At 41.5% G+C, this 23,720-nt stretch overlaps 1 protein-coding gene across 1 annotated transcript in view; it reads left to right on the top strand.

Moving 5' to 3' along the window:
• The window catches only part of LOC117938729, a 50,879-nt gene extending 27,974 nt beyond the window's left edge, over positions 1-22,905 (top strand). Inside the window, exons 10-15 of the mRNA XM_034863572.1 lie at positions 5,184-5,405; positions 16,254-16,324; positions 16,876-16,986; positions 17,688-17,785; positions 20,994-21,063; positions 21,921-22,905. Of these exons, the coding sequence (XP_034719463.1) occupies positions 5,184-5,405; positions 16,254-16,324; positions 16,876-16,986; positions 17,688-17,785; positions 20,994-21,063; positions 21,921-22,172 (824 nt within the window). The 3' untranslated portion in view covers positions 22,173-22,905. The remainder of the gene's footprint in view (positions 1-5,183; positions 5,406-16,253; positions 16,325-16,875; positions 16,987-17,687; positions 17,786-20,993; positions 21,064-21,920) is intronic.
• Positions 22,906-23,720: the final 815 nt, after the last annotated feature.

Genomic DNA, 23,720 nt, shown 5'->3' with positions numbered 1-23,720 from the left:
CTGGCTTTTCTCCCCACAGCTATAAACACCTTTACCTGTTTGGAAGATACTTCGCACACAGAACACATTAGAGATTAGAGGTCAAACCTTTGAACTCATTTAAGTAAAATTGTGTAAACACCTTGATAGAATGGTAAATGGACTGCATTTATAAAGAGCTTTTCTAGCACTTTACACATTACAGGCACCATTCACCCACATTCATAAACTGGTGGCCAAGGCTACCATACAAGGTGCCAACTGCTCATCAGATAAACATTCACACACATTCACAATTTGGGCTTCAGTATATTGGCCAAGGACACTTCAACATGTAGACTGCAGGAAACCATCAACCTTCCGATTACTGAACAACAGCTCTTCCTCCTGAGCCACTGGGGGCTGCGGTGGTGCGGCTATTAAGCATCTTCCTGCTGATAAGCATAAGGAGTGATTGAAACATTGCATTACCAGGGGTGCTGAAAGGTGAGCACCACCATGGTGAGCTCCTACAAAGTTTTTTCCCTCAAGGTTCTGGAAGAGCATCATAAAGTCTGAGCAAATAACCCCTAATCATGTGATGTGGTTATCTCGGCATTTTAAACTTCCTCAGTTTCAAACAGGGGGTGTGTAATTTAAAAGACTTTTACCAGGCAGAGGCGGTCTAAAGACATGCTTTTGAGTTGCATTATGAGAATTGTTGAAACCTCTGTTTTTTTGTGTAAGCCATAGAAAGGATTAATCAGGATATATCTGCCCACCTGCTCCATGATACCAAGTTCCTAATATACTGTAAATAGAGGTGCAAAAGTACTCTTTTAAGGAAAAGGCAAACTCAATGATGAATGAACAACAATTGAGGGGTCCCTTTGTTTGTCTAGGGCCTTGGAACATGTTGACATTTATATAGACACTCTGACTCTACTGTGCAATACATTCGTTGATTTCTTTTGCAACCAGGAATAAGCTTTATATTATTCAGGAACTTTTTTTCACAAAAAATGATTGATTTATCAGCTTGTTAAATGTATACAATGCACATCCATTGTCATAGCACACAGTGTCTGGCATTCCCTTTGGCTTTAAAATGCAACTTTTCTTTAGCTCCTTACACATTTTACGACAAGGCTTTCCCTGTTTAACTACCCTATTACAATTAGGCAAACTCAACTCATGAAAAAAGATGTCACCCAGAAGTTCTCAGTGATGGCTTGTGTGCTTTGACCTTTTGGAGGCCAAAGGCATGGTCACACTCTGGGGGAGAAGGAAAGGGAGGGGGGTCATCAGCAGGGCGTGGAGGGGTCACGCTTCAGGTCACGCAGTTTTTAAAAGATGCCCAGTGTGTGGCATGTCTTTGTGTGGATAGGTGAGATCTGGTTGTCCAGGAGGTGCGAGCAGTTCAACCCTTTATATAGGGCTCCTAGAGTAATGAAGGGAATGACCCTATTATGACTCAATGTATATGAGACAGTTGAGAAAATGGGCTTTAGACACAATTTGTATCGGGAATGGTTGATAAGTTCACATGACCAACTGCTGATTACCGCTTAGGTTTGGGGAAGTAAGGTTGAAAATATATAGTACTTGCAATGTTTCCCCCATGTTGATTTTGTAGTGGCGGCGCGGCATGGCAAAATCTCCGCAAATAGTGCAGACGCACAATGTAGTCGCTGTTGCCTTTAAAATTATCTTGCCGACTTTATGCACCCCCCGTTGGCTGCCATTAACATTGCAATTTAACGACAAGTAGAACTTGTTGGACAGACCTTCCCCAACTTCCTACTGATTTGTGTTGATTTTTTGGGGAATTCAATAAATCATTTAAGTCATTTATCAAGCAAAAATGCCAAAAAAAAAATCTTTTTTTACATTTAAATGACAAAATGCATATATCCCCAATGGATCAGAAGATTATAAGTATTGTGTAGGTAATGGAAAAAGTGTTGCTCGTAGTGCTTATCAGTTCCCCACAGCCCTCTTTTTTTGTCTTTTTGCTTACAGTTTGGGTTTTATGGCCAGCAGTTGAACTTTTAACTCAGTCTCAATGCTCTTAACAACCTTGTTTCAAGCAGCAGACAGCTGTTGTTAGCCTTAGACAGACCCACTGTCTGACCTACCTGTCCGGCACCAGAAAACAGACAAAGGTAAGGACTAGTTGGTGATCTTGGTGGAAAAAGTGGTTAAAAAGCCAAATATATTATTCTCAGCTTGATAAGACATTATGCATTATGCGATATATTGAAGTGTGAAAAGTGCACCGTGTAACAAGTGTATAAAATAATGTGGAATGACCCTTCAACTAATAATAATTATTTTTATAATCTTTTTAATAATAAACAATTTTTCTGATTCCCATTCAGTATCCATGAAATGCCCACCTGTCTTTGGATCAATCAACAATGGTTAAGCAATTCTGAGATTAAAGTGAAGATAGAAATCAGCTGGCTATCAGGATAAGATGCTCCTGCTCCCCAGTGAGGCTCATGTTAAGACCTTTGTCCATTTCTGCTCATCAGGAATTCATAGGTAGAATAATCCCTCCCCTCATAATTGTTTCATGACTGTTTTCCTGCTGCCCCGGTCACTCTGCGTTCTCTCCAGTGTTTAACATTCAGCTGCTACTAAAGATGTTAGCATCCAAATGAATGTAGCGATGTGCAGGGCCACAAAGAGCACTAATCTGAACTGACCCTGGTGGATTGTTCCAGAAAGCTGAGGAAGCTACGGGAGAGATTAGCCTCCAGAAAGCGAAAGATGGCGCAAGAAGAGCTTAGTTGTGTACTGAGCAAGGATCGTTTCCCCCCAGAGGACCACACACTGACAGTGTAGCCATGTCACCATTGTCTCTAAGCCACCTCCACTGTGAACTTATTGGCTATTGTCTTCAAAATCCTCCAGCGTTTCCCCAAAAAACCTGGTGTCAAGCCCTTTGATTGGCACTTGTCAGGGCTGATAGAGAGGGTGACGTGTTGGGAAAGGCTTCGATATAGGAGTCCTGAAAGGAAAATCCCCTCCCCATGAATAATAAATTACCACGGATTTTCCTTTTTACTCCACCCTGCTCCTATTCTGCCATTATTCCAGCAGATAGAGGAGTGAAGGCTCTGGGTGGCATCAGTGAATAGCCTCAGCAAACTGATTGTCTCTCTGATGCTCATCCCTTTCTCAAACATGCAAATAAAGAGATACAAGTCCAACCTCCTTGCCACTGCCTGGTGCGCTGGATGGTAAAGGCCAGGCAGGGTGTGTGTGTTGGAGAGAGTCGAATGGAGGGTGGGCGGCGTGTGTGTGTGTGTGTGTGTGTGTGTGTGTGTGTGTGTGTGTGTGTGTGTGTGTGTGTGTGTGTGTGTGTGTGTGTGTGTTAATTGTCTTTGGTGGCCTTTTTGAGATCAGCTAGGGGATTTGACTCGGCCAAATCCAGCTATCTGCTGTGTTCAGATGCTGTGGTTGGTATGGTAACCTGCGCTGTGTGTTTTAGATGGGCTCTTGTTTCCAGCTTGAACTGACCAGTAATGACTGCTGTGCATTCATGGATTAGGCCAAGGAGGTTAGGATAGGAGGGTCTTAAAAGGATAAAAACCAAATCCTGAATAATTTTAGATAAGATTCCACCCTGCTGTCTGTACATTACAGAAACTGTCTGGACATATGGATTTTAAGCAATGCTGAAATATTTTGTCACTTAACCGATTTCATCAAGAAATGTTAAACTTTTAAATTAATCAAATGTGTTTTTTTATAAAGGAAAAACTCCAAACATTTTATTTAGCAACCTTTGAAATGTAAGGATTTTTTCTGTCTAAAATCCCTTTAAATTGAATCTATTGATAGTGATTCTTTTGATCAGACAAAACAAGCAAATTGAAGATTTCACCTTTGTATGTGGCTTTGAGCGTTCAACACGCTGAAAAAAATAAAACAATAAAACACAAGCAAATGAAGAAGATATTGCTGCAAATATAGGAAACCTGAACAATACGGATATGCTACAAGTTGCTACAAATGTTGCAAAAACTGCTCAACATGTTACTCCTGCATACTGTCGCTTACTGATGGAATGGTTTCAATCTGTTTGACCTTCCTCATGATTTACATGTGTTGTGTTTTCTAAAGTTGCTGTACACTAAACTCCCAGGGTCACAGTCCACTGGTCTTTGATGATTCCTTACTTGTATATTGTATAGAACAATTTTGTGATTAGTTATTAAATTAAACAACAGATCATCATCATCATCCAAAATGTAAAAAAAACAAAACTATTATTTTCACATCAAATTCATTGTCAAGTAACTGTAGACAACCCAACATTTGATTTATGTTGCATATGAGAAAAAATAAAAGAAATGATTAATTCTGCGCTCTTAAGATGAATAGAATTCTGTTGTGGTGACATTGAGGCTTCAGGAGGACATGGAGGCGGATGGGAGCGTGTGATTGTGTGCAGTGTGGTGGAAGACGGCCTGTCAAATGAGACATGGCTCCATCAATCTGGACTGCTGACCTCTGCAAGCTCACTGACGGGATAAATGAATCCACGGCACCATGTTTGGAAGGATGGAGGAATCTGCTGCCTGTCAGCTACTCCACTGGTCAAGCTCTCTCCTCCTAATGAATGGAACCATCTCCAAATGTATCACATTTAAATTATTGCTCATTCACAAACACAAGTAACACTCACATTTGCAAAAGGTAGCTTGAAGAAAAGATCGGAAACTTTAATGGTAAGTATAGCCAAAGACAATCGGAGCCCTCCTCATTGCCAAGGCTGCATTGATGGGGCTCTTTGTCTCTGCGCTGTTACAACAAGTGTATTCTGTGGACTTTATATTCAGAGATAATGGGACTCTTAATTGGCTGGGCAGTGACAAAATGGATTTCTGTTTAAGTTTCGGGGAGAGTGTCTGTTCCTTAGTGCGACTCTAAAAAGACTGAGGGAGGTCTGACTGTGGCTTTTAGGAGAACAATCTGATGAGAATTAGTGTTCATTAAAGGACCTGAAATGGGTTTTAGTGCCTTTTACAAAATAGCACCTTCCATGTGGATAACCTTGTGTTTTTTCTTGTTCAGGACTATAGTGATCACAGTGTTTATATTTACATAACCCAAAAAAGTTAACCCTTTTATTAAGTGATATACACATTTTACTCAGAGCAAATTACCAAATTGAAAAATAACACTAAATGCAATGGATTTAAAAAACACAGATAATGGAGGCCCCACAGAGGAGGAGGCTATTTATCCAGGATGGAGGGAAGTTGAGTCCTCGCCTGGAGGAAGGAGGCCCAGGAGTCTTGACCACAAACTTGAAGAGAAGGACAGAAGGATGGAGGAGAGGAAAACAAAGGTGCTGAACATACTTTCCAAACTGCAGGATATCACACCTCGTCGGCCAAAAAGCAGCAAAGGGCACTCCAACTTTGAGGACTGTGAGTTTATTATATTATAACTGTATTTCATGCCTTTAGACAAAACTGTCCATTTTCATCCCCCAGGGTTTTCAATATTTTTAATTTAGCATTTATTTATTCTCTGGTATGATTAAATTGTGCTGTGCATTTTTCTGTGTTGGGTTTGAATGTACCTGACCACAAACTAAGTTCCCTTACAGGAAAAGTAAAGTTCTTTTGATTTGATTTGATTTGACAATGGACCATGCGGGGGGAAACACAAACACCCAACACATTTACCAACGCTCCTCTCGACTCTAAAAAATTCCCCTTGATTACCGCACTTGATTTTTTTTTTCTGAATTGGCGTTTTTGAAAACAGGAGTTTAGCCAGGAGTTCTCCAGTTTCCCTCAAGTACCTAATTTCTGGCATCCAAGCCTTTGTGAAAGTGCTAGGGCCGGTGTGTCCGACAATAAGCTTCCACACCTAAGGTCAAGGCTGAGAGGCCAGCCCCTCGGCAGAGGTCAGTCGGGTCAGAGTTCTCCCGTGAGTGCTGGCAACCTGAATGGGACTGATTGGACAGGTTTGTTCAGACAGTAATCAAGCAGAATGAAGAACCCTGCAGCTGGCCTTACTATTCTGTTGCAAGGTTATTAAAAATGGGATGCTTTTGTTTTGTTACAGACAGGAGTTGGTGTGTGTGTGTGTGTGTGTGTGTGTGTGTGTGCTGGCGTGCGTGTGTGTGTGCTGGCGTGCGTGTGTGTGTGCTGGCGTGCGTGGTGTGTGTCCTTGTTTTCATGTAAAGAAGCCTACAGTTTTGGTTTAGACTCTGAGGATTAAGTTTATAATAATGATGACAGTCTGTTAGTGGATACATCACTCTGGGCCAGACTGAAAAATCTCAACTATTGGATGGCTTGCCATGAAATTTGGTACCGATTTCCAAGATCCCCAGAGGGTAAATCCCAAAGACTTTGGTGATCGTCTGACAATACCCAACACATCAACATCCTGCTGCCGTCTGGCGAGCGATGCGGAAGTATCTGCTGTCGTACAATCAGACTACACAGAGTAGCTTCTTTCCTCAGTCAGATTACTCAACTCACGCTCCGTACGCCACCATAAAAATACTTTAGATTTTTCTTGTTTAGCATAAAGGGACAACAACTTTCATTTTGTTGTGCAACGTTCGTCTGCGGAATTCTTTAATGACTGCTGACTGGGCCGGTGTTTATGGCTGTGGTGTGTTTAAAAAGTGTGTCCTAAGACAATCTGTCATCTTTCTCCACCCGAATATTCACCAGGTTCCTGTTGTTAGGTCATCTGTGTGGTAGCCAAAACATTCGTGCTGACAGCACACCAGGCTCATCACTTAAAATATTGGCACATACTGTACACACAAGTGTGTGTGTGTGTGTGTACCATTTGTACCTATATCAACATACAAACTTAACACAAACACACAAATTACAAGTTGTGCTGGCAGCCGAGTTAAAGGCTAGTTAGAGGGGAGTTATGTATATCTTTTATCTTTATCTTCTTTTCCACTTTCTATTTCTCTTCTTTTATCTTTTTTATCTTTTTTTAATTTGTAATTTAAAAATGCTGTCTTGACTTTGAAGGCCAGTATGCATCATAATATGTGCCTGTGGTGTACAACAGGCTGAACAGACTGTAAGTGCGTGGAGAGCAGGGTGATGTTGATGTCAAGTAGCTGTGGTCTCCTTTGTGTGGCCACAGAGCAGCAGCTTGTGCAGGTTAACCAGGGACTGAGTGAGCTGGGAGAGCGTCTGTGGCCTGAGGTCTCTGATGAATGTCAATGTTGATATGGAACACCTGGTGGCCTTGAAGCCAGCCTCGCATAGACCCCACCCACCCTCACCACTAGTCTATATTACAGTCATCTACCTGTGGACGGAGATCAGGCCCGCTTCACTTTCAATAAAAGAAAAATACGGTCGACCGAATGAACAGGAAAGACCAGTCGCTTAAAAAAAAAAGAGCTGAAGGGAGATTACGGGCATTTGTGTGTGTGAGTGTGTGTGTGTGTGTGTGTGTGTGTATGTGTGTGTGTGTATGTGTGTGTGTGTGTGTGTGTGTGTGTGTGTGTGTGTGTATGTGTGTGCGTGTACGGGGGATGTCTTCAGTCCGTGTTCACTGCATTACATTGCCTTTATGTAACCCCTGTTTGCTCAGCCTTTGGTCTGGAACACTTCTATGTATTTATCATCAACAAGAAAAGAAAGCTCGCCTATTGATGAGCGGCAGTGTGGAATATGCCCGCTGTATTCAGAAGAGAGAGAAAAAAGGACGGGGTATAGGAAGAGAGAGCAAAGTAAATCTGTCAAAGAGTCTATTATGCATTGTCCAAACAGAGAGTGGCCTCCACAATGGCCTTATTAATGGCACAATGTCAAGGAGCGGCAGGGCAATAATAGCTGATGATTTGGCTTTGTGAGGTTATCTCTAGAGATCTGGTAGTACAACAGCTGATTTGGACTCTCTGTGGCATATCAGATCTGTGATGGGAGCTGATTGGGTGTAGGTGTGTACGTGTTGGTGTGTGTGCGTGTGCACTAAGTTGTGGTTTGTGGTGAGGCCGATGGCGTGCAGCCAGAGACAGGAGCGTAGCCGCTACGTGTGTCTTTGTTTGTTTTCCTATCAGAGCTCTGACCCCCCTTCAACACAAACACACACAAACACTCCTCAGTCTTTTTGGAGAAAGTGAGTGGGAGGAGTCGTGTGTTCAACAACAGCGGCTGCAGTAAACTGCTGCCAAATACTGTCATTTTACACTGTACTACCAACTAAAGAGACAACAGCAAAAGCTGCCAAATTCTGCTCTGAAAAGAGTATTTTATACAAACCAGTATTGCACTCTGAATATTTATGTACCAGTCCTCCGTTTTGGTAAAACTATAGTTTTTTTTCATACAGGGTTCCTGCGGGTCCTTAAAAAGTCTTAAAATGTCTTAAATTAATTGATGTGACAGTGCTTTTAAGATGAAGGGGGAATTTGTCACCTATTTTGAAAAGCAGTGTGTGCTACGTTTAGGATGGGACAATGTAAGTGTAATGAAAAAGGGTTTGAAACGAATAGGTTTGGGGGGTGGTTGAAATCGGCAGGAAACAACGAGGTGCAGTTTATGGCGTAAGATGGTACATTTAGGACCATGGCAGTAAAAACAAGCGGTAGGCTACACACCAGTGGGTAGTGGGGCCATTATGCTAAAATTTCAAACTCCCTCGCTGCGTCTCAACTACCGGCTTTGAGTGTTTCTGTGTCGCCACCAGAAACTCAAAGGGCAGAGCAGTTTTGTGTTCTTCACACGGTGAGCCCAACACGATTACAAGGGTTAGGGTTAGGGTTTCAAGGTACATCATGTAACGAGCAAGCAATGGTTTTGTCAAGGTAACAGTCCGTTACATTTGGTCGCCTGTCAAGGCCGTCACATCCTCTTTGTTCATGCATCAGCGTTGTGATTATCCGCCAGAAACTGCCATAAATTGACTTTTTATCAGTCACACTTAAAGGAATACTTCCCCGATTAGCATTAAGCTTTGTATCAGTAGAAACCCGGTAGTATTTTTAAATGACAGGTGCTTCCTTATCTAATCCCCCCTAAAACGAAAATTTCTGTATTGTGGATCTGGAAAAAAGCCTCTGATGACGCAAAATTGCCATTTAGCGTCATCTAAATATTTTGACTTTTATGACGAATCACTCTGGGATTTAGTCAGGAAGTTGTGTGAGCAGGAAGCCTCATGGTTTATGTTATCATCTCTCCAATATTTCCTCTTTCTTACATTACATGAAAGTTTGATGTGCAATATGTATATTTTTGATAAAAATGTATAGCTCATATTAGACGGATGGTAGATAGATAGATAGATAGATAGATAGATAGATAGATGTTTATTGATCCAAAGAAAAATGGGAAATTCCATTGTTACAGCAGCAAAATCAGTCACAAAATGAAATACTAGGAAATATATACATACATACAATATACATGAAATAATAACATGAATAAAATAAAAGAACAAATATTTGAATATGTACAGGATGGGAAAACAAAAATGTGCAACTGCTTAAATAATATGCTAAAATGTATGTACATTGTTCCACATGTAAGTATATTTTAGTTTATTTAGATTCACAATATCGGTTATACTACACACACTGTATAATAATACATTACACATTTCCTTTATTTCATCTCACATGTTCGCTAGCCTACTTTATATAACACCCCATTACAGTTTTGTGTAGTTATTGTAGTAATTATCATTGTATAATGTCTGTGACTGATTAATATCTAAGTGACTGGTCATTGTGTTGCATCCCAGTGTCACCCTTTGTAAGTCAAATGAACTGAGTTAGGATGATCCAGTCTCCAGTGCTAGATAGTGGAAGGTGTTCAGCTGCTGGTCAGATTGCACAGGGTGATTTATTACCCTGTTATTACCAAGGTAATTACATGTTATACGCTATATATTACCTCTCCATTTTCATACTGTTACCCCACTATTACCATGTTATTACCGTGGTGGAATTTAAAGTGCTACCAAAAACTGCACGAATGACCCAATTTATCCCTTACATAATATAAATATCCCTTCAAGATACACTTCTTGGAGCAAGAATTAGCTGCAGCTCAGCCATCAAGCCCAACAGCATCGGAGAAACAGATTTTTAGTGTGAAAACGCTTTATTTCGTGTTTTTACTGGTTAAATAAACCATTTGTTTTGGAGAGGAGCAGACCTCTGCCGATAATTCGGCTACTGGTAAAAACCTTCTGAACAATGACCTGTGAAAGAATCCCAACCAGGGGAAGCTTACTGTAATGACAGTAATGGGGCTGAAGACAACTCCCATGAGCCCACAACATTTTTCCATATCATCAAACTCCGCCTATTGTTCTAGTTTTAATTGACAGAAAATAACATATTGTATGTTTAATGGCAACTTGGCAATCCACATTCCATTTTGACATTCATTGCTCTATGTGTAATAAAAAGGAAGATATTTTACTTAGAATTCCTTCATGTACATTGACATTATAGATATCAACATTCGGACATACTCAGTTTACTTATCCTTTAATCTTAATCCTTTAATCTGTGTAGGCCCAATTAAGTCTGTATGAAATACATTTCTACCATATCACAGCATCAAACCCATGTCAGAATAAACAGAAAATAAACTTTGCTTCTTGATGAATTGATGGATAGATAGCATTACTGACATGCATGCTTTTAAAGGCTACAAAGCACATTTAATCTACTCACATCTAACTCACATGTGCACATGTGGGTTGTCTTATTGCTTCCTCAGTCTCAAAACCTGCTCATTCACCTGGACTGCACCTCCTGCTGGTCTACACTGCTTTTATTGTAGCGCTTTTATCAGATAAGATTTCAATCTTTACCTTTGATGTGAAGCCTGTTCAAAAGGCCTAACAATACCTCATTCTATACTATTGTGAAATAATACACTTGGCGTGGTTTAGAGGTCTGCTTTGGCGCTCAAGACCTCTCACCTCCTTATCTTATACCACCACACTTCATATTTTATGCCTTTGTCTCATGACATTGGGGCAGTGGATTTCCAGCATTATCACATGTTCAAGGACTTAAACCCAAAACATCCCATAAACCCGTTTCTTATAGACTTTCAGCAGTTACAGATTGGTTTAGACTCTTTTTATCTCTGTGTTTGAATGCTCTAAATTTGTGCTCTTAATCACATCTTTTAGGGCCGGATATGTGGGGCATGTTGCACTCTGACGTGCTCCGATTAAAAAGGGGGTCACCTCCTCTCCACTGCTGAATGTGACCTTTGTTAAAGGAATTATGGGACACTTTATTTAGTGTGGTGATGAGCAGAAACAAAAGTCTGGGATTAAGCGGGAAAGAGAGCAACAAACAAGTGAACTCGTTAAAAAAACAATAGACCCCTGTGTGTGTGTGTGTGTGTGTGTGTGTGTGTGTGTGTGTGTGTGTGTGTGTGTGTGTGTGTGTGTGTGTGTGTTTGTGTGTGTGCGTGTGTGTTATAAATTAGTAGCTCTGACACAAGTCAGTTATTGAAGTTAATAAACTCTGTTTTATTAAAAATTTGAGCACCAAAATTTCTGTTGGTAAGTAGAGCTGGGTATGATGGGTGCAATTTTTTATGATATATTTACTGAATTAAATCCCCAAATTACTCCAATATTTCGTCAGATATCAAGGAAAGAGTGGAAAAATGCAAGTTGTGGAATCTAAACAACAATGGTTTTGCAGCTAATGTGCATAATTATTCAAATTCATATTCAATTTTTCAAAACAAGACATCCTGGGAAAATCAGCGACTTAGTGACTTTACCTTATAAACTAGCCACAGTGACAAGGGGAGTGGTTTTGAGCGCTAGTCTGTGACACATTTAGCACACCTGAGGTCTTTTTTTGAAATATTAGAGCAAAGGCCCCTCCAACTCTCTGTCCACGTCCCTGCCATGACCTGTACTCACTGTCGAACCTATGCGTCGTCAGAAAATGCAAACAATTGGTTCTTTAGAGGAACAGTTACCCTTAAATTAAAGGCAGCTATACAGCTGGCAAAGACGGGACCCCAGGAGCAGTGTTGCAACAAAGGCAAAAAACACATCACTTTTAATTTGCCTATATTAATAAAATATGTATTGAAGCAATTCAAAATATTTTAGTGCACTTTATTTTTATTATTTTGAATACCGAAAAAAAGTGACCAGTAAATTTGGGCCTCTACCAGCCATAATGGCTGGCGGGCAAAGTTTTCCAATCTAAATATAAAAACCTCTTAGTTGCTAGAATATGCAACAGCGTCACTAGGAAACATGCCCTTAACTTATATAGTGTGCTACTGACTGGAACTCCTTTTAAATCTGTATTTAAAGATTTTTCAATAAACACATATCACTGGTTAATTTAATTTAAAACATTTAACATTTTGAAGGATGTATCGTACTATTGAGTTTGTATTTCATTTATATAGAGGAAGCTGTTGAGCTAGCTTAACTCATTTTAGTTTCCACTCTGAAATTGGAGACTAGTAGGCCTAGCATGCTAAGATTGGGACGGATTTCTAATGGTAGAAATTGTGTGTTATTTTATCACATTTCCCCCAGAGATCACAGATTTAACTAATGTCTCTGCAGAAAATTCCATGTATTTAAATGGCAAAATTATAGGGGGGGTGATGGCGCAGTTGACATGACACATGTCTTTGGTGTGGGAGAGATCTGGGTTCGATTCCCACTGCAGTACATCAACCAATGTGTCCCTGAGCCAGACACTTAACCCCTAGTTGCTCCAGAGGCGTGCAACCTTTGACGTGAATAGGAATTGTACATGTAATGTGTTATTCGAAAAACGTATCCAATCATATAACTTGAGATCAAATAAGTAAACAAAACTGTAAATCTAACAGAACATTGGAACCTTTCAGTACCTTAACAGCTTTGATACTCAGTGCTACAGACACATTTCAGGTAGCACCAAAAAAAGAGGGCACATAAATCATACACAGATGAGTACTAATAGTTGTCAGACGTGCAGTCAGCAGGGTTTTTCATCTGTCAGCTGCAGACATTGAAAATGACGTTCAAGTGTGTGTTAAATGAGTTGTGACCCGCGGTTGTTTGCAGCCTGCGGACCGGTACACAAGCAGTCACTCTGCAAGAGAAAAGGAACAAAACAGAAAAACAAACGGCAGTGAAAGAGTGAACCTCCTTGCTCATCATCATCATGGCCCCATTCTTCCTCTCTCAATTGCAACTGAATCGCCTCGGTCTCGTTACAGATTATGGCCTCAACAGAGTGACTCTCCCCTTTCTCTCGCCTTTCTCCACACAGTGCCTCTCTTGATTAACATTTTCTGCTAGGCTTCACACCAAAGGCACAACCTGTGCGCTTTAAAGGCAGGGTGAAAAAAAAGCCATCAAGCGCTGGAGTGGAATCAGATAAGGCTATCAGGCAGGAGGCTTTACTGCCTCGGCTTTGTCCTGCTCCTCCACCCGCCCTTGCTTCCTCCCTCAATCTCTCACTCCACTGCACCTTTTGTCCGGCTGATTCCCTGACGGAGTGCTCCCCTCTACCAGGGACCCCCCCCGACCTCCTCCAAAACCACTGCAGTGTGTTTGTGTGTGTGTTCGTGGGTCTGTGTGCGTGCATGACAAGAACAGGCAAGGCTGTGGTTGGGGCTGATGTTGAGGTTGAACTTCCTTTAACTGTGCTTCATTCAGCATGAACTATGCACTTCAGGCAACATTTCTTTCTCTAGTGTATATCATAGTAAATAGTATAAAATTATGATATCATACCTATATTGTCCTCAAAACAATAATTTTCTCATTGTTTCTCAGTACAATCGCAGATTTTTTGACTTGGTTTACCTAATGTCAAAGGTTTTTATTTTAATTTTATTTTTTTGTATTTTTTTTTGTAACATTTGCAACCAGGACATTTTACAGTTAAAAAATTAATTACTTTCTGGCAAAACTACAAACAAACTACAGATTGGTAACACTGTCTCAAAACATATCTTTGTGTATATCACCATGGGTCCTTTAAAAAAAATACTGTTAATATATGTGTGTGTGTGTGTGTGTGTGGGTGTGTGTGTGTGTGTGTGTGTGTGTATGTTCAATCACTGCTAACTCTCCTCCAGATGGTCGGTGAACCTCAGCCTGCCTCGTTGTAAAAGAGAGAAGTTGGATCCATTCACTCTCTCACATAAGCTGCGTTTCACTTTAGCAAATTGACCGGTGCACTGATCCAGCCACTGTGTGGATGTGTGTGTTGGTGTCTTTTGAAGAGAGAGGACTTTAAACCTGGTCCCATGCGGGCTGAGCGGTGTCTGCATGTGTGACTCCAGATCCTCCTCGTCCTGCAGCCCCTTCTCATCACAGATATTTGCAAACAGATGCGCGAAGCCGGCCCGTAGGTTTTTGATCAATCAAGCTTTAACAAGTCAAATTGACTCGATGCGAATGTAACATTTTGCATGTGAAAGGATGAGGCCAGAGAAGGCCTGGTTTCGATTAGGCCTAAGCTGATAAATGGCAGATTCAAACAGCCCCCCTGCTATTGCGGATAAACCCCAGAGGTCCAGGGGTTTAAGTCCAGACTGATATCAACTCTTTTGCTCCTGTTTTCTTCTCAAAACCAATGAATAGATTCATTATTCATCAGACTCATTCTCATCTCCTAAATTGAAGTGGCAGCAGCTTAAAAGCCTTCATTTTCTACCCCCTCTTTTTTCAAGTCACGCTCCCTCCCAAATTTGCCTACTGAAATATTCATGAGTGTAGTTAGCCTCAGTTTGTTGCCCATCGTGTAATCATCGTTTTTGTATTGGAGACTTTAAGCTTCTTCATTAAAGATTAAAGATCATTAAAAAATGTGTCCAAAAATAATCAATTAAAGGCTTTGTTCATACTTGGCGTCTTCTATTGAGTTGCTAGTGTCTGTTTTACATTATAATCCAATGGAGTTAACCGTGTTTTCAACAAAGTTGTAAACGCAATTTTTAAACGCCAACGCCGACTTTTTATCTGCAGCTCAGGGCGTTCCAAAAAAAAGTTCAAGTTTTCTGGAAAAACTGACTAATGACAGCGGTGTAGCCAGACCTGATGTTTTCAAGGCAACAAGAAGAAATGGAGTCAGAGCACAGCGAGTGATATGATATGACTGGGTGCTCTGTGTTCTTGGTATTACCGCTCTCTCTCTGTTCTTTCTCTAGCTCCCACCACCACTTTGTTTTATCTAACTAGCATTAGCATCGCTCCACATAGCTCTCTAGGATACTGTAGCAGTAGCTGTTGTTATAGCAACAAGAGACGCTCTCGGCTGCTTTTTGGAAGCAAACCGCTGCCGGCTTTGTTGTTTTTTTGCCCATGTCAACTTTTTCTTGTCAAAGATCGACGCCAAGTGTGAACATAGCCGAAAAGGTCTTTAGAAAGAAGTCTTTGATGATTCTGAACAGAAAAAGTCACAAAGTCTTAACAACCACAACAGAAGTATTACTTCTGAGATTTTTGGGGATATTTTCTTGCTCTGGCTTATCCGTAATCATCACTGCTAAAGTCTCCAAATGAAAAAGGCACAAACTGGATCAAAGTTGTTATTAAATGTTCGTGTGGGACTGCAACTATTACTTAAAAAAGTCAATTAAATCTGCTGATTATCTTCTCGATTAATACTTTTGCTCTATAGCGTATTAGAAAACAGTTAAAGATGTCCGTCCAAGTTACTCACAGTCCATGGTGATGTCTTCCCATGGTCATTTTGTCCAACTAATAGAGCAAAACACATAGATCTTCAGGTGCCTTCACCTAAGAAAAGGCAAAAACAGCAAATTCTAACATTTGAGAAGCCAGATTTAGAGAATATTTGGCATTTTTGCTTATAAGAAATGACTCAATAGTTCGTTTTCTAAGTCAATATTCATTCACAGTAGAAACCTTTTTTCCTTATAAAGCAGAATATTGTGGTTTATTTCAACATCTTTGCTGCTGCGTCTCTCCAGCATCTATTCATTCCACTTTTTGTATTTATAATAAAGACTCGGCAGCCAAATGCCACTCTGGCACTTGGCTGCACTCCCCCCCCAACCCCGATCATGGCCAACTGGACGCCCTGTGAACCACTCGCCCTGTATTGTCCACCCTCAATGACCCTAGTATGACCAGAGGAGAGAAATATTGCTCCAATCCATCCTGCACACACACAGTGAAGCCTGATTCTGTTACTCTAGCTGGAAAGTTATGTATGCTATAAAATGTAATGTACAAATTAACAGTCCAGCTAAGCATTCTGCAGGCTCTAAAGGTTTGTCTTTTGTCTTCCTCTCTTCTCTTTGCAGTCGACTTTTTGGCAAAGTTTTGCATTTTCAGTCAGGAGAAGCTGGCTGAGTACAAAAGAGCTTTTGAAACAGTAAGTAAAAAGGCATTTGAACCTGTTTAATATCCTGAATATTCTATTTCGCTCACTGTAATATGTTGCGCTTCCCATCAAGAACACCCCTAACGATAGCAATAATCAATCAATTATTAATGGTTAGGGCTACAAAGTGTCAGAAAGTAGTAAATATAATTAACATTTCATATATTGAAATTACTTGAATTACAGTCTAAACACAAAGATATTCAATATACTATGATAGAATACTCAGAAAATTAGCAAATATTTAAATGTGAGAACCTGAAACTGGAGGGGGTCACAAACATTTAAAACATAATAAAAGAAGAAAATAAATTCCTCTTGTGTTTCCCTGTGCTATGTGCTCATAGAATAACTTAGAATTTAGATTTTGTCAAACATCTGTTTCTAAGGTGAAGAAAGAACTTTTTTTCATTTTTTTCTGAATTGTCTCTATACTGGATACTTTTGCCTCTAAGGCTCTTGAAAATCCTTCAAATGAGCCACTGATCCAGATGATGATGATGATGATGATGATGATGATGATGATAATGATTTTATTGCAGGAGGACGATGATGGTGACGGCTACATCTCCTGCCTTCAAGTTCTACTTGCTCTTAAAAACATCATTCCTCCAGAGCTGCTGTCTGACGAAGAAGAGATTTACGTGTACAGGGTCAGCTTTTACTGTATCTGTACACACACACACACACACAATTCATTTTTTTTTATCAAAGCCACTATTACAATAATGAAAAAATGATATCTACCATGTCTTTCAGGTATCGTTAAAAGTCTTGACTTTTATAAAAAGATGTGCGCTTTTGCAAGTCATTCATAACCAAGCAATGATTGAATAATAATCTCAAAGGACAACTACTCACTAACAAGACTGAGAGTTTGCAGCCATGTCAGCGGCTTGATGAGGCTTCATTTAGACACTGCAGCACTTTAGCTAAATGCTAACATCAGCATGCTAACATGTTAACAGTGACAAAGCTAATGCATTGCTGATGTTTAGCAGGTGTTTACAACGTTCACCATTTTAGTTTAGTGTGTTTGCATGCTAATATTTGCTAATTAGCTTATTAGTTCTGTAGGTATATGATCATAGTCAAAGTATTGGACAAATTTAAATTTTGACCTGAAGGTGGCGCTAGATGGAAAATCAGAGGATCACCAAAGTACAGTTAATCATGAATGTGTCTATCAAATTTCATGGCAATCCATCAAGACATTTTACTCAAAATCACAAATGTTAAATAAGGAAAATGTCATGAAAGGATCATAAAAGTCAGTGGGATTCATCCTTTGGGGATTATGAATGTATAGACTCAGTCTGAACCATAGTTCTGGTTTTATGGCTTTTTTTTATAGATCCTGGAGATGGTGGACTTCAGAGTGACAGATGGGCTTGTGGATCTGAGGCTCTTTGCGGTGATTGCTAGTCTGGCAGAGAAAATAGCCACCATGGAGTAAGTGACCATCAGCAGACTCCACACTCTGAACTCCTCAATGAAGCCGGAAGAAAAGTCCCTGACCTTCCATAAATAAGAATAAGAGTGTGTACGCAAATTAGTTCCAGTGATTTGGTCTTCGTGTGTGGGTCCTCCTTTGATCTTCTTCACCCTGTGTCTTCAGACATTTCATTTGACTTTAGAAGTCAAAGTTAGGAGTTTGGATGTGTAACCGCATATGCATTAGCCCTACAACAATTACTCAATTAGTCAAAAATGCAAATCATTCTCTGGTTTCAGCTTCTCAAATCTGAGAAATAGCAGATTTTTTTTTATTGATTCACTTTAAATGGAATATATTCTTTTATTGGACTGTTAGTCCAATAAAAGCAGACATTTAAGGGTGTTAACATGGGCAGTGGGAGACTATAAACAGGCATTATTCATATTGTTTTGACATTTTTTGGACTAAATGATTAATCAAGAAAACAATCTGGAGATTAATTGATTATAAAAGTTAGAAGTAGCCCTACATTCGACCCTGTGCAGACAGAAAACATCACTCTGATTGAACTCGTCCTTGGCGTCCTTGTCTCTCTACATTATGCCCCATATGCCGCAGATTCCCACACACATCGTTTTTTTCTTGCCCTGGGCTGTGTAGTTTCCTACAGACAGGAGTGTGTGGAGCCAAGCCTACTCTGGAGGTCTCCGAGGGTCAAGGCCTGCTCCCAAAGCCCTCACCCCGGAGTGAGAGCTCCCTCTTAGTGAGGAAAGGGTCAGGGTCACGGGTCCTGTGATTTACGGCCAGCCCTTTGTGTTGTGTATTAGAGGAGGCCTGTAGACTGCCTGCCCCACTGGCACAGAGAGACCAGGGTGTCTCCTCTGTATGAAGGCAATTATAGAAATGATAATGAATGAGCATATTAAACCTCTTTTCACAGAACTTCTTTTTGCAATTTAAATAATAAGAAGAGAGAAGATCAGCGTTCGTAATGCCAGCTGCTAAACAAGGAGAAAACAATAGCATCCTTCTGTCATTTCATCCCAACTGGACTAAATTGATCCTCTTACCTGTTTCAGTTAATCCTGTTGTCTCTAATCCTATTTTCAAAATGAGCTGCAACAGTAGTTACACAATCAGCCTTCTGATCATGTAAGGCTTTGAAATCTGAGGAGGTGTTTCCTGCCTTTTTATATAGATTTACTTTTCTTCTTCCATTTTTTACCTCTCACTAATTACACCCTTCCCCCCATCACCCTCCTCTTTTCTTTTCAACTTTAACTGTCCGCCCCTCTTGTGTCTGTAATCTCTCTGGCTCTTGTTGCCTACCTCTCGCCCTCTGTGCCGTGCTGTTTTGGCCCTTGACTCAGCCCATCTGTCCCTGTTGAGCATTGTGCTCCCCAACAAGTCCACCTCACACAGCGCCACATTCCCTCAGGGCAAGGCACATGATCTGCCAAGAAGCACATTGCCATACAGGATTCCCAAATAGCATCAGTGGAGCCTTCACGATCATTGTTATTGTTATTTTCGCTTTCATTCCTTGTCCCTTGTGTTGGATTTGTGAGCATGCACTGACAGTTACTGTAAGTGTCCTTGCTCCGGGAAATTTACTGGACTAAATGAGTCAGGGAGCAAAGGATTGCTAAAGTTGGTGCAAACATCACCTCGCCCAGCTCTCCTCAACATGAACTTATCTTAACAAAACAAGAGTCCCTCCTCCTCCAGAGAGTTCCCTCTTACCCACTGAGCACAGCATCACGGCAGCCCGCTCAAACATACCCCAAAACAACTCTCAATTCTGTCAAACCAAACTAGGTCAGAATTTGTTTGCATCCCTTCACCCCCCCGCTAGACTGTAAACTGCCCCCCCGATGAGGAGGCCGCCAAAATTTTGGGCATTACGTAAGCGAGATGTCTTCTATGTTGGTCACAGCAGGGTGCCAGAGGAGGGCCGACAAAAAGAAAATGGGTTAGGCTGCTATTATCTTCCTTGCAGTCAGTCACCAGTCCCCCTAGCCCCTCGTTTACGCTAGCCATTATCACGCCAGTGTCCTTAGCGCTCCAGCATTTGGACTCTTTTACTGCAAACCAAGTGCAATTAATGATCATTAGCTGCCCTGTCCCGCTTCATCCCCATCAAGCCCCTGCCTGCACCATGGTTAGAGGACAAGGGCCAATCACAGCACAGGGAGCATTCAGGCGTGCATTGCACTCGGTGGCCTAGTGCTCAGCCATTCTTCGCTCTAGCAGGCCATTGAGCGCATGGCGAGGAGGGGCTCATTAACACCGGGCGCTCGTTAGAGAAGGGACGACCGTCGCTGTGCCACACGCTGGACAGGAGAGGTCTGTCCCAACACAATCGGTCTTCTCTCCCTCCCATTATCCAAGTGGACCTAGATTTTGTTGTCTGCAAGTGGTCACATTGCAACAGAGTGTGCCCTGGTTGCTTATTCCCCTCCCTAAACCTCAACACAAAACCCAGCTCACCCTGCTCCCACTGTGCCAAAACCCACTGCCCCCTCCCCCCCGCCCCCACACACACACTGTCCCCAAAACCAGAGCAGTTTTATCCGTTACTGTGGCGGGATGTCCACGTGTGCCCAAGTATTGTTTGGCAGCCAGGCCACTGTGAGCAACCACAATGGGCTCAGAACACTTTACCATCACATCTCTGCAAACACAAAATCGCACGGAAATGACCCGCCAAAATTCACCCGCCGCCGCAAACACATTGTCCTGAAATTGTCTGCCGTGGCAACCAAAGTATTTACCAACACGATGATAAGTTATTTTCATTGTGGTTCACTACAACCCAAACATAGCCCTTTTAAAGGTGCACTGCACTGATTTGACACTCAACACTCTGTGGCTCTGGAGGAGCTTTCCCATGTCGGAAAAGTAACCCTGATCATGTTGTCAGGGTTACCTTGCTTTGGGCTTGGAGTTGCCAAATTTATAACCAAAAACCTGCGTTGCAAACTAAGGCTGTGGGCATTTACCAGACAGGAAGGGTGTAATGAAAGTCGCTGTTGAGTTGCTTTGTGGGTGTTATAAGTATAAAATCTAGCTTGACCCATACAGGGCACTAAGAGTTGCTGCTCCACTTGTTATGAACATGCAATACTAAATCACTGGAGTACTTGTTTTGAAGAAAAATGCTCACGTGTTCTTTGGTAAAAGCAACTTTCACCAATTAACCATTTCACTTTTTTCTTCCAGTGAGTTTATGCGATCACTCATCACCAACATGGACTTTCGCTCGTTAGAAGTGCGGCTCTTCAAAGCAAAGGTAATAATATGGTTTGGATTGCAGTTCAAATTCAAATTGTCCCAAACTTCTATAGGCAAAGAACTCCCCACCACATGTTTATACTCTTGAATTTGGTTTGACAATGTGCACTTTATATCCATGCAGCATCAGATTAACTCTCACATTAGTCACATTCATGCTACAAACACCATCTCCGCCTCTCTTTCATGGCTCCGCGGGTATAATTATAATGAAATAAATACTGGTAAACACTTTGAAGAGCAATCCCAAAGCAGGCTTTGTAAAGTTAGCTTTTTTTAATGAAAGACACTCAGTCCTCGTGCATAGAAATGAGGGAAGCAAGCCAGAGGGAGAAAGAGAGGGGTTCTTTCCCCTTTTCATAGATTAGCAAGGCCTTAATCTCATTAAAGTGCCCAGCAGTGAACATGCCGTCCACTCCGCCCAGCCCTGTAATCAGCCTGAGACACACGGCTCATCTCAGATGGACCGGGACTGGCCCACCAGCTGGCCGCTCACAAGCAGGCCCAGCCCTCCTTTATACAAGGAAGTACTGAGCAACTGAAAGGCAGCAGGAACCTGAGAATGGGCTATTTGCCAGAAGGATTATTCCCCCCCCCCCCCCCCCCCCCCCCCCCCCCCCCCCCCCCCCCCCCACAATTATCACCTTGACTGCGTTAACTGTGCAAACAGGTGCACTCAAAAAAGACTAGAAACAGGTTGAGGTAATCTGAGGCTCCCCTGAGAATAACGCACAATACAACATACACTCACACATGAGCATACACCCACACACTCTCTACTCTGTTAAGAGTGAGTCCAAAGCCGGCTTACCTTGTTTTTAAATCATATTTATGTCCGATATTATTATTGTTTAGCAACTGTTCCTGTTCCTCATGGAAGAGCAGCGAGGAGACGCCGGAGCTCAGCAGGGCTTCATCAGTGCAGAGCAACTGCTGTTGGAGCTGAAGGCTGGGGGAATCCATCTGGAGCAGGAGGCGGCCATCAGACTGGAGCTGCAGCACATTCCCCCCCTGGACCTGCTGGACTTCCTGGCCTACCTGCCCCTCTTCATACTCATTCACAAGTCGGTCATCTCCAACCCTCTTGATGACTCCAGCCACCTCTAACCACAGTCACTGCACCTTCTTCCCTCTGTGGCTTAGGTATCAGCATCACTGCCACCGCGATTATCTGGACTGTAGTCTTGTGTGAAAAGATGACACGCAGGAAACAGAGACGCTTAAATGTAAGGGAGCAAATTAGGCACTGTAGTCATTTCTCATCCTATAAGGAAAGTTAACAATTATGATCTTTAAGGCCAGGTCCCACCAGAATTTAAAGTAGTGAAATTTCGTCTAATGTTTTAATCCATTCCAACAGGATCGCCATGATCAGCGCTGCTTTCCTTTTGAATTGTTTAAACCGTAATTACGAGCAGCAGAAGAGAAAACCAATCACATCTGCCTCTTCTAGTCGGAGATTTAGGGATTGGAAAAATGTCTGCAAACACACCACTGGCAGTAAAATAAAATTAAAGGCAGAATGAGTAGGATTTTTTGGTTCCGTTTTTTTAAGCATAACATTCAAAGTTGGCCCCCTTCTCCTGGCTGAATGAAGGCCAACCCCAGATTCACTCTCGTTTTGGAACAAGGTTTGTCCACTTTGAGTTTTATCTCTTGCTTTATTTGCGTTTTTTAATGCTGTGTCCACCGTTTTCGTCTCATCCTTTTGCATGCATGCTTACGATCTGGCTCCTGGTTGCTACTTTTTTTATAGAGGTTGATGCCCAGAAATGTCCCTCACACAACAAAATAAGACGCAAAGAGAAAATTCAAGCAGAGGGAAGAGAGTCTGTACAAAGTACATGTACTGAACCAAATTATCAATGATAAGATCCAAAACCAGTCAGTATCTAGTGTCAGGGTTAGGGTTCATCCGAGAAGAGAACACCTCTTGGTGAGCATTTGCCCAATCAAGTCAGTCATGAGAGAGAGAGAGAGAGAGAGAGAAGGAGAAAGCAAGAGAAAGTGTGTCTCTTTAGAGAGAGAGAAAGTGTGTCTCTTTAGAGAGAGAGAAAGTGTGTCTCTTTAGAGAGAGAGTTTAGCCACTATTTGCTGCTGAATGAGATAACACAATGGTGTCTGAGGCTATGGCCCAACACACCCCTTCCAACCACCAGACCTTCCCGTCCAGATCCAATGCTTTATCAATGTCTTTAAATTACTATTAGTTTTAGTCATTTTGGTGCCTTCTGCCCCTTTTGTCGGGTTAATTTAGCTAACTGTAAAGACGGCTTAATGCATTATCGTTTAAACCGTAACGATTTAACCATTAAACACTTAGTTGATTGATAAAACTGTTTGGATGGTTTCCATGTTCTAAAATGTGAGGATTCTTCTGCAATGACTACTTTCACTCTCAATACTTTAAGTACACTTTTCATGATACAATACATACATTTACTTAAGTAACATTTGCAATGCGGGACATTTACTTGTAATAGAGTATTTTAACAGTGTGGCATTAGTAATTTTAGTAAAGGACTGGATCTGAATACTTCTTCCACCAGTTTCACATCCAAATAAAAGAGATTACCGTGGGCAGCACCATAACCCCTAAATCATTGTTGTTATAGTAATTGTGTCTCTTTAAACTACAGTGTGTACTGAAAGCCT

Source organism: Etheostoma cragini, chromosome 23, assembly GCF_013103735.1.
Source record: "Etheostoma cragini isolate CJK2018 chromosome 23, CSU_Ecrag_1.0, whole genome shotgun sequence".
Taxonomy (NCBI): domain Eukaryota; kingdom Metazoa; phylum Chordata; class Actinopteri; order Perciformes; family Percidae; genus Etheostoma; species Etheostoma cragini.
The sequence above is the reverse complement of the archived record's forward strand: the minus strand, read 5'-3'. Positions and strand labels throughout refer to the sequence as shown.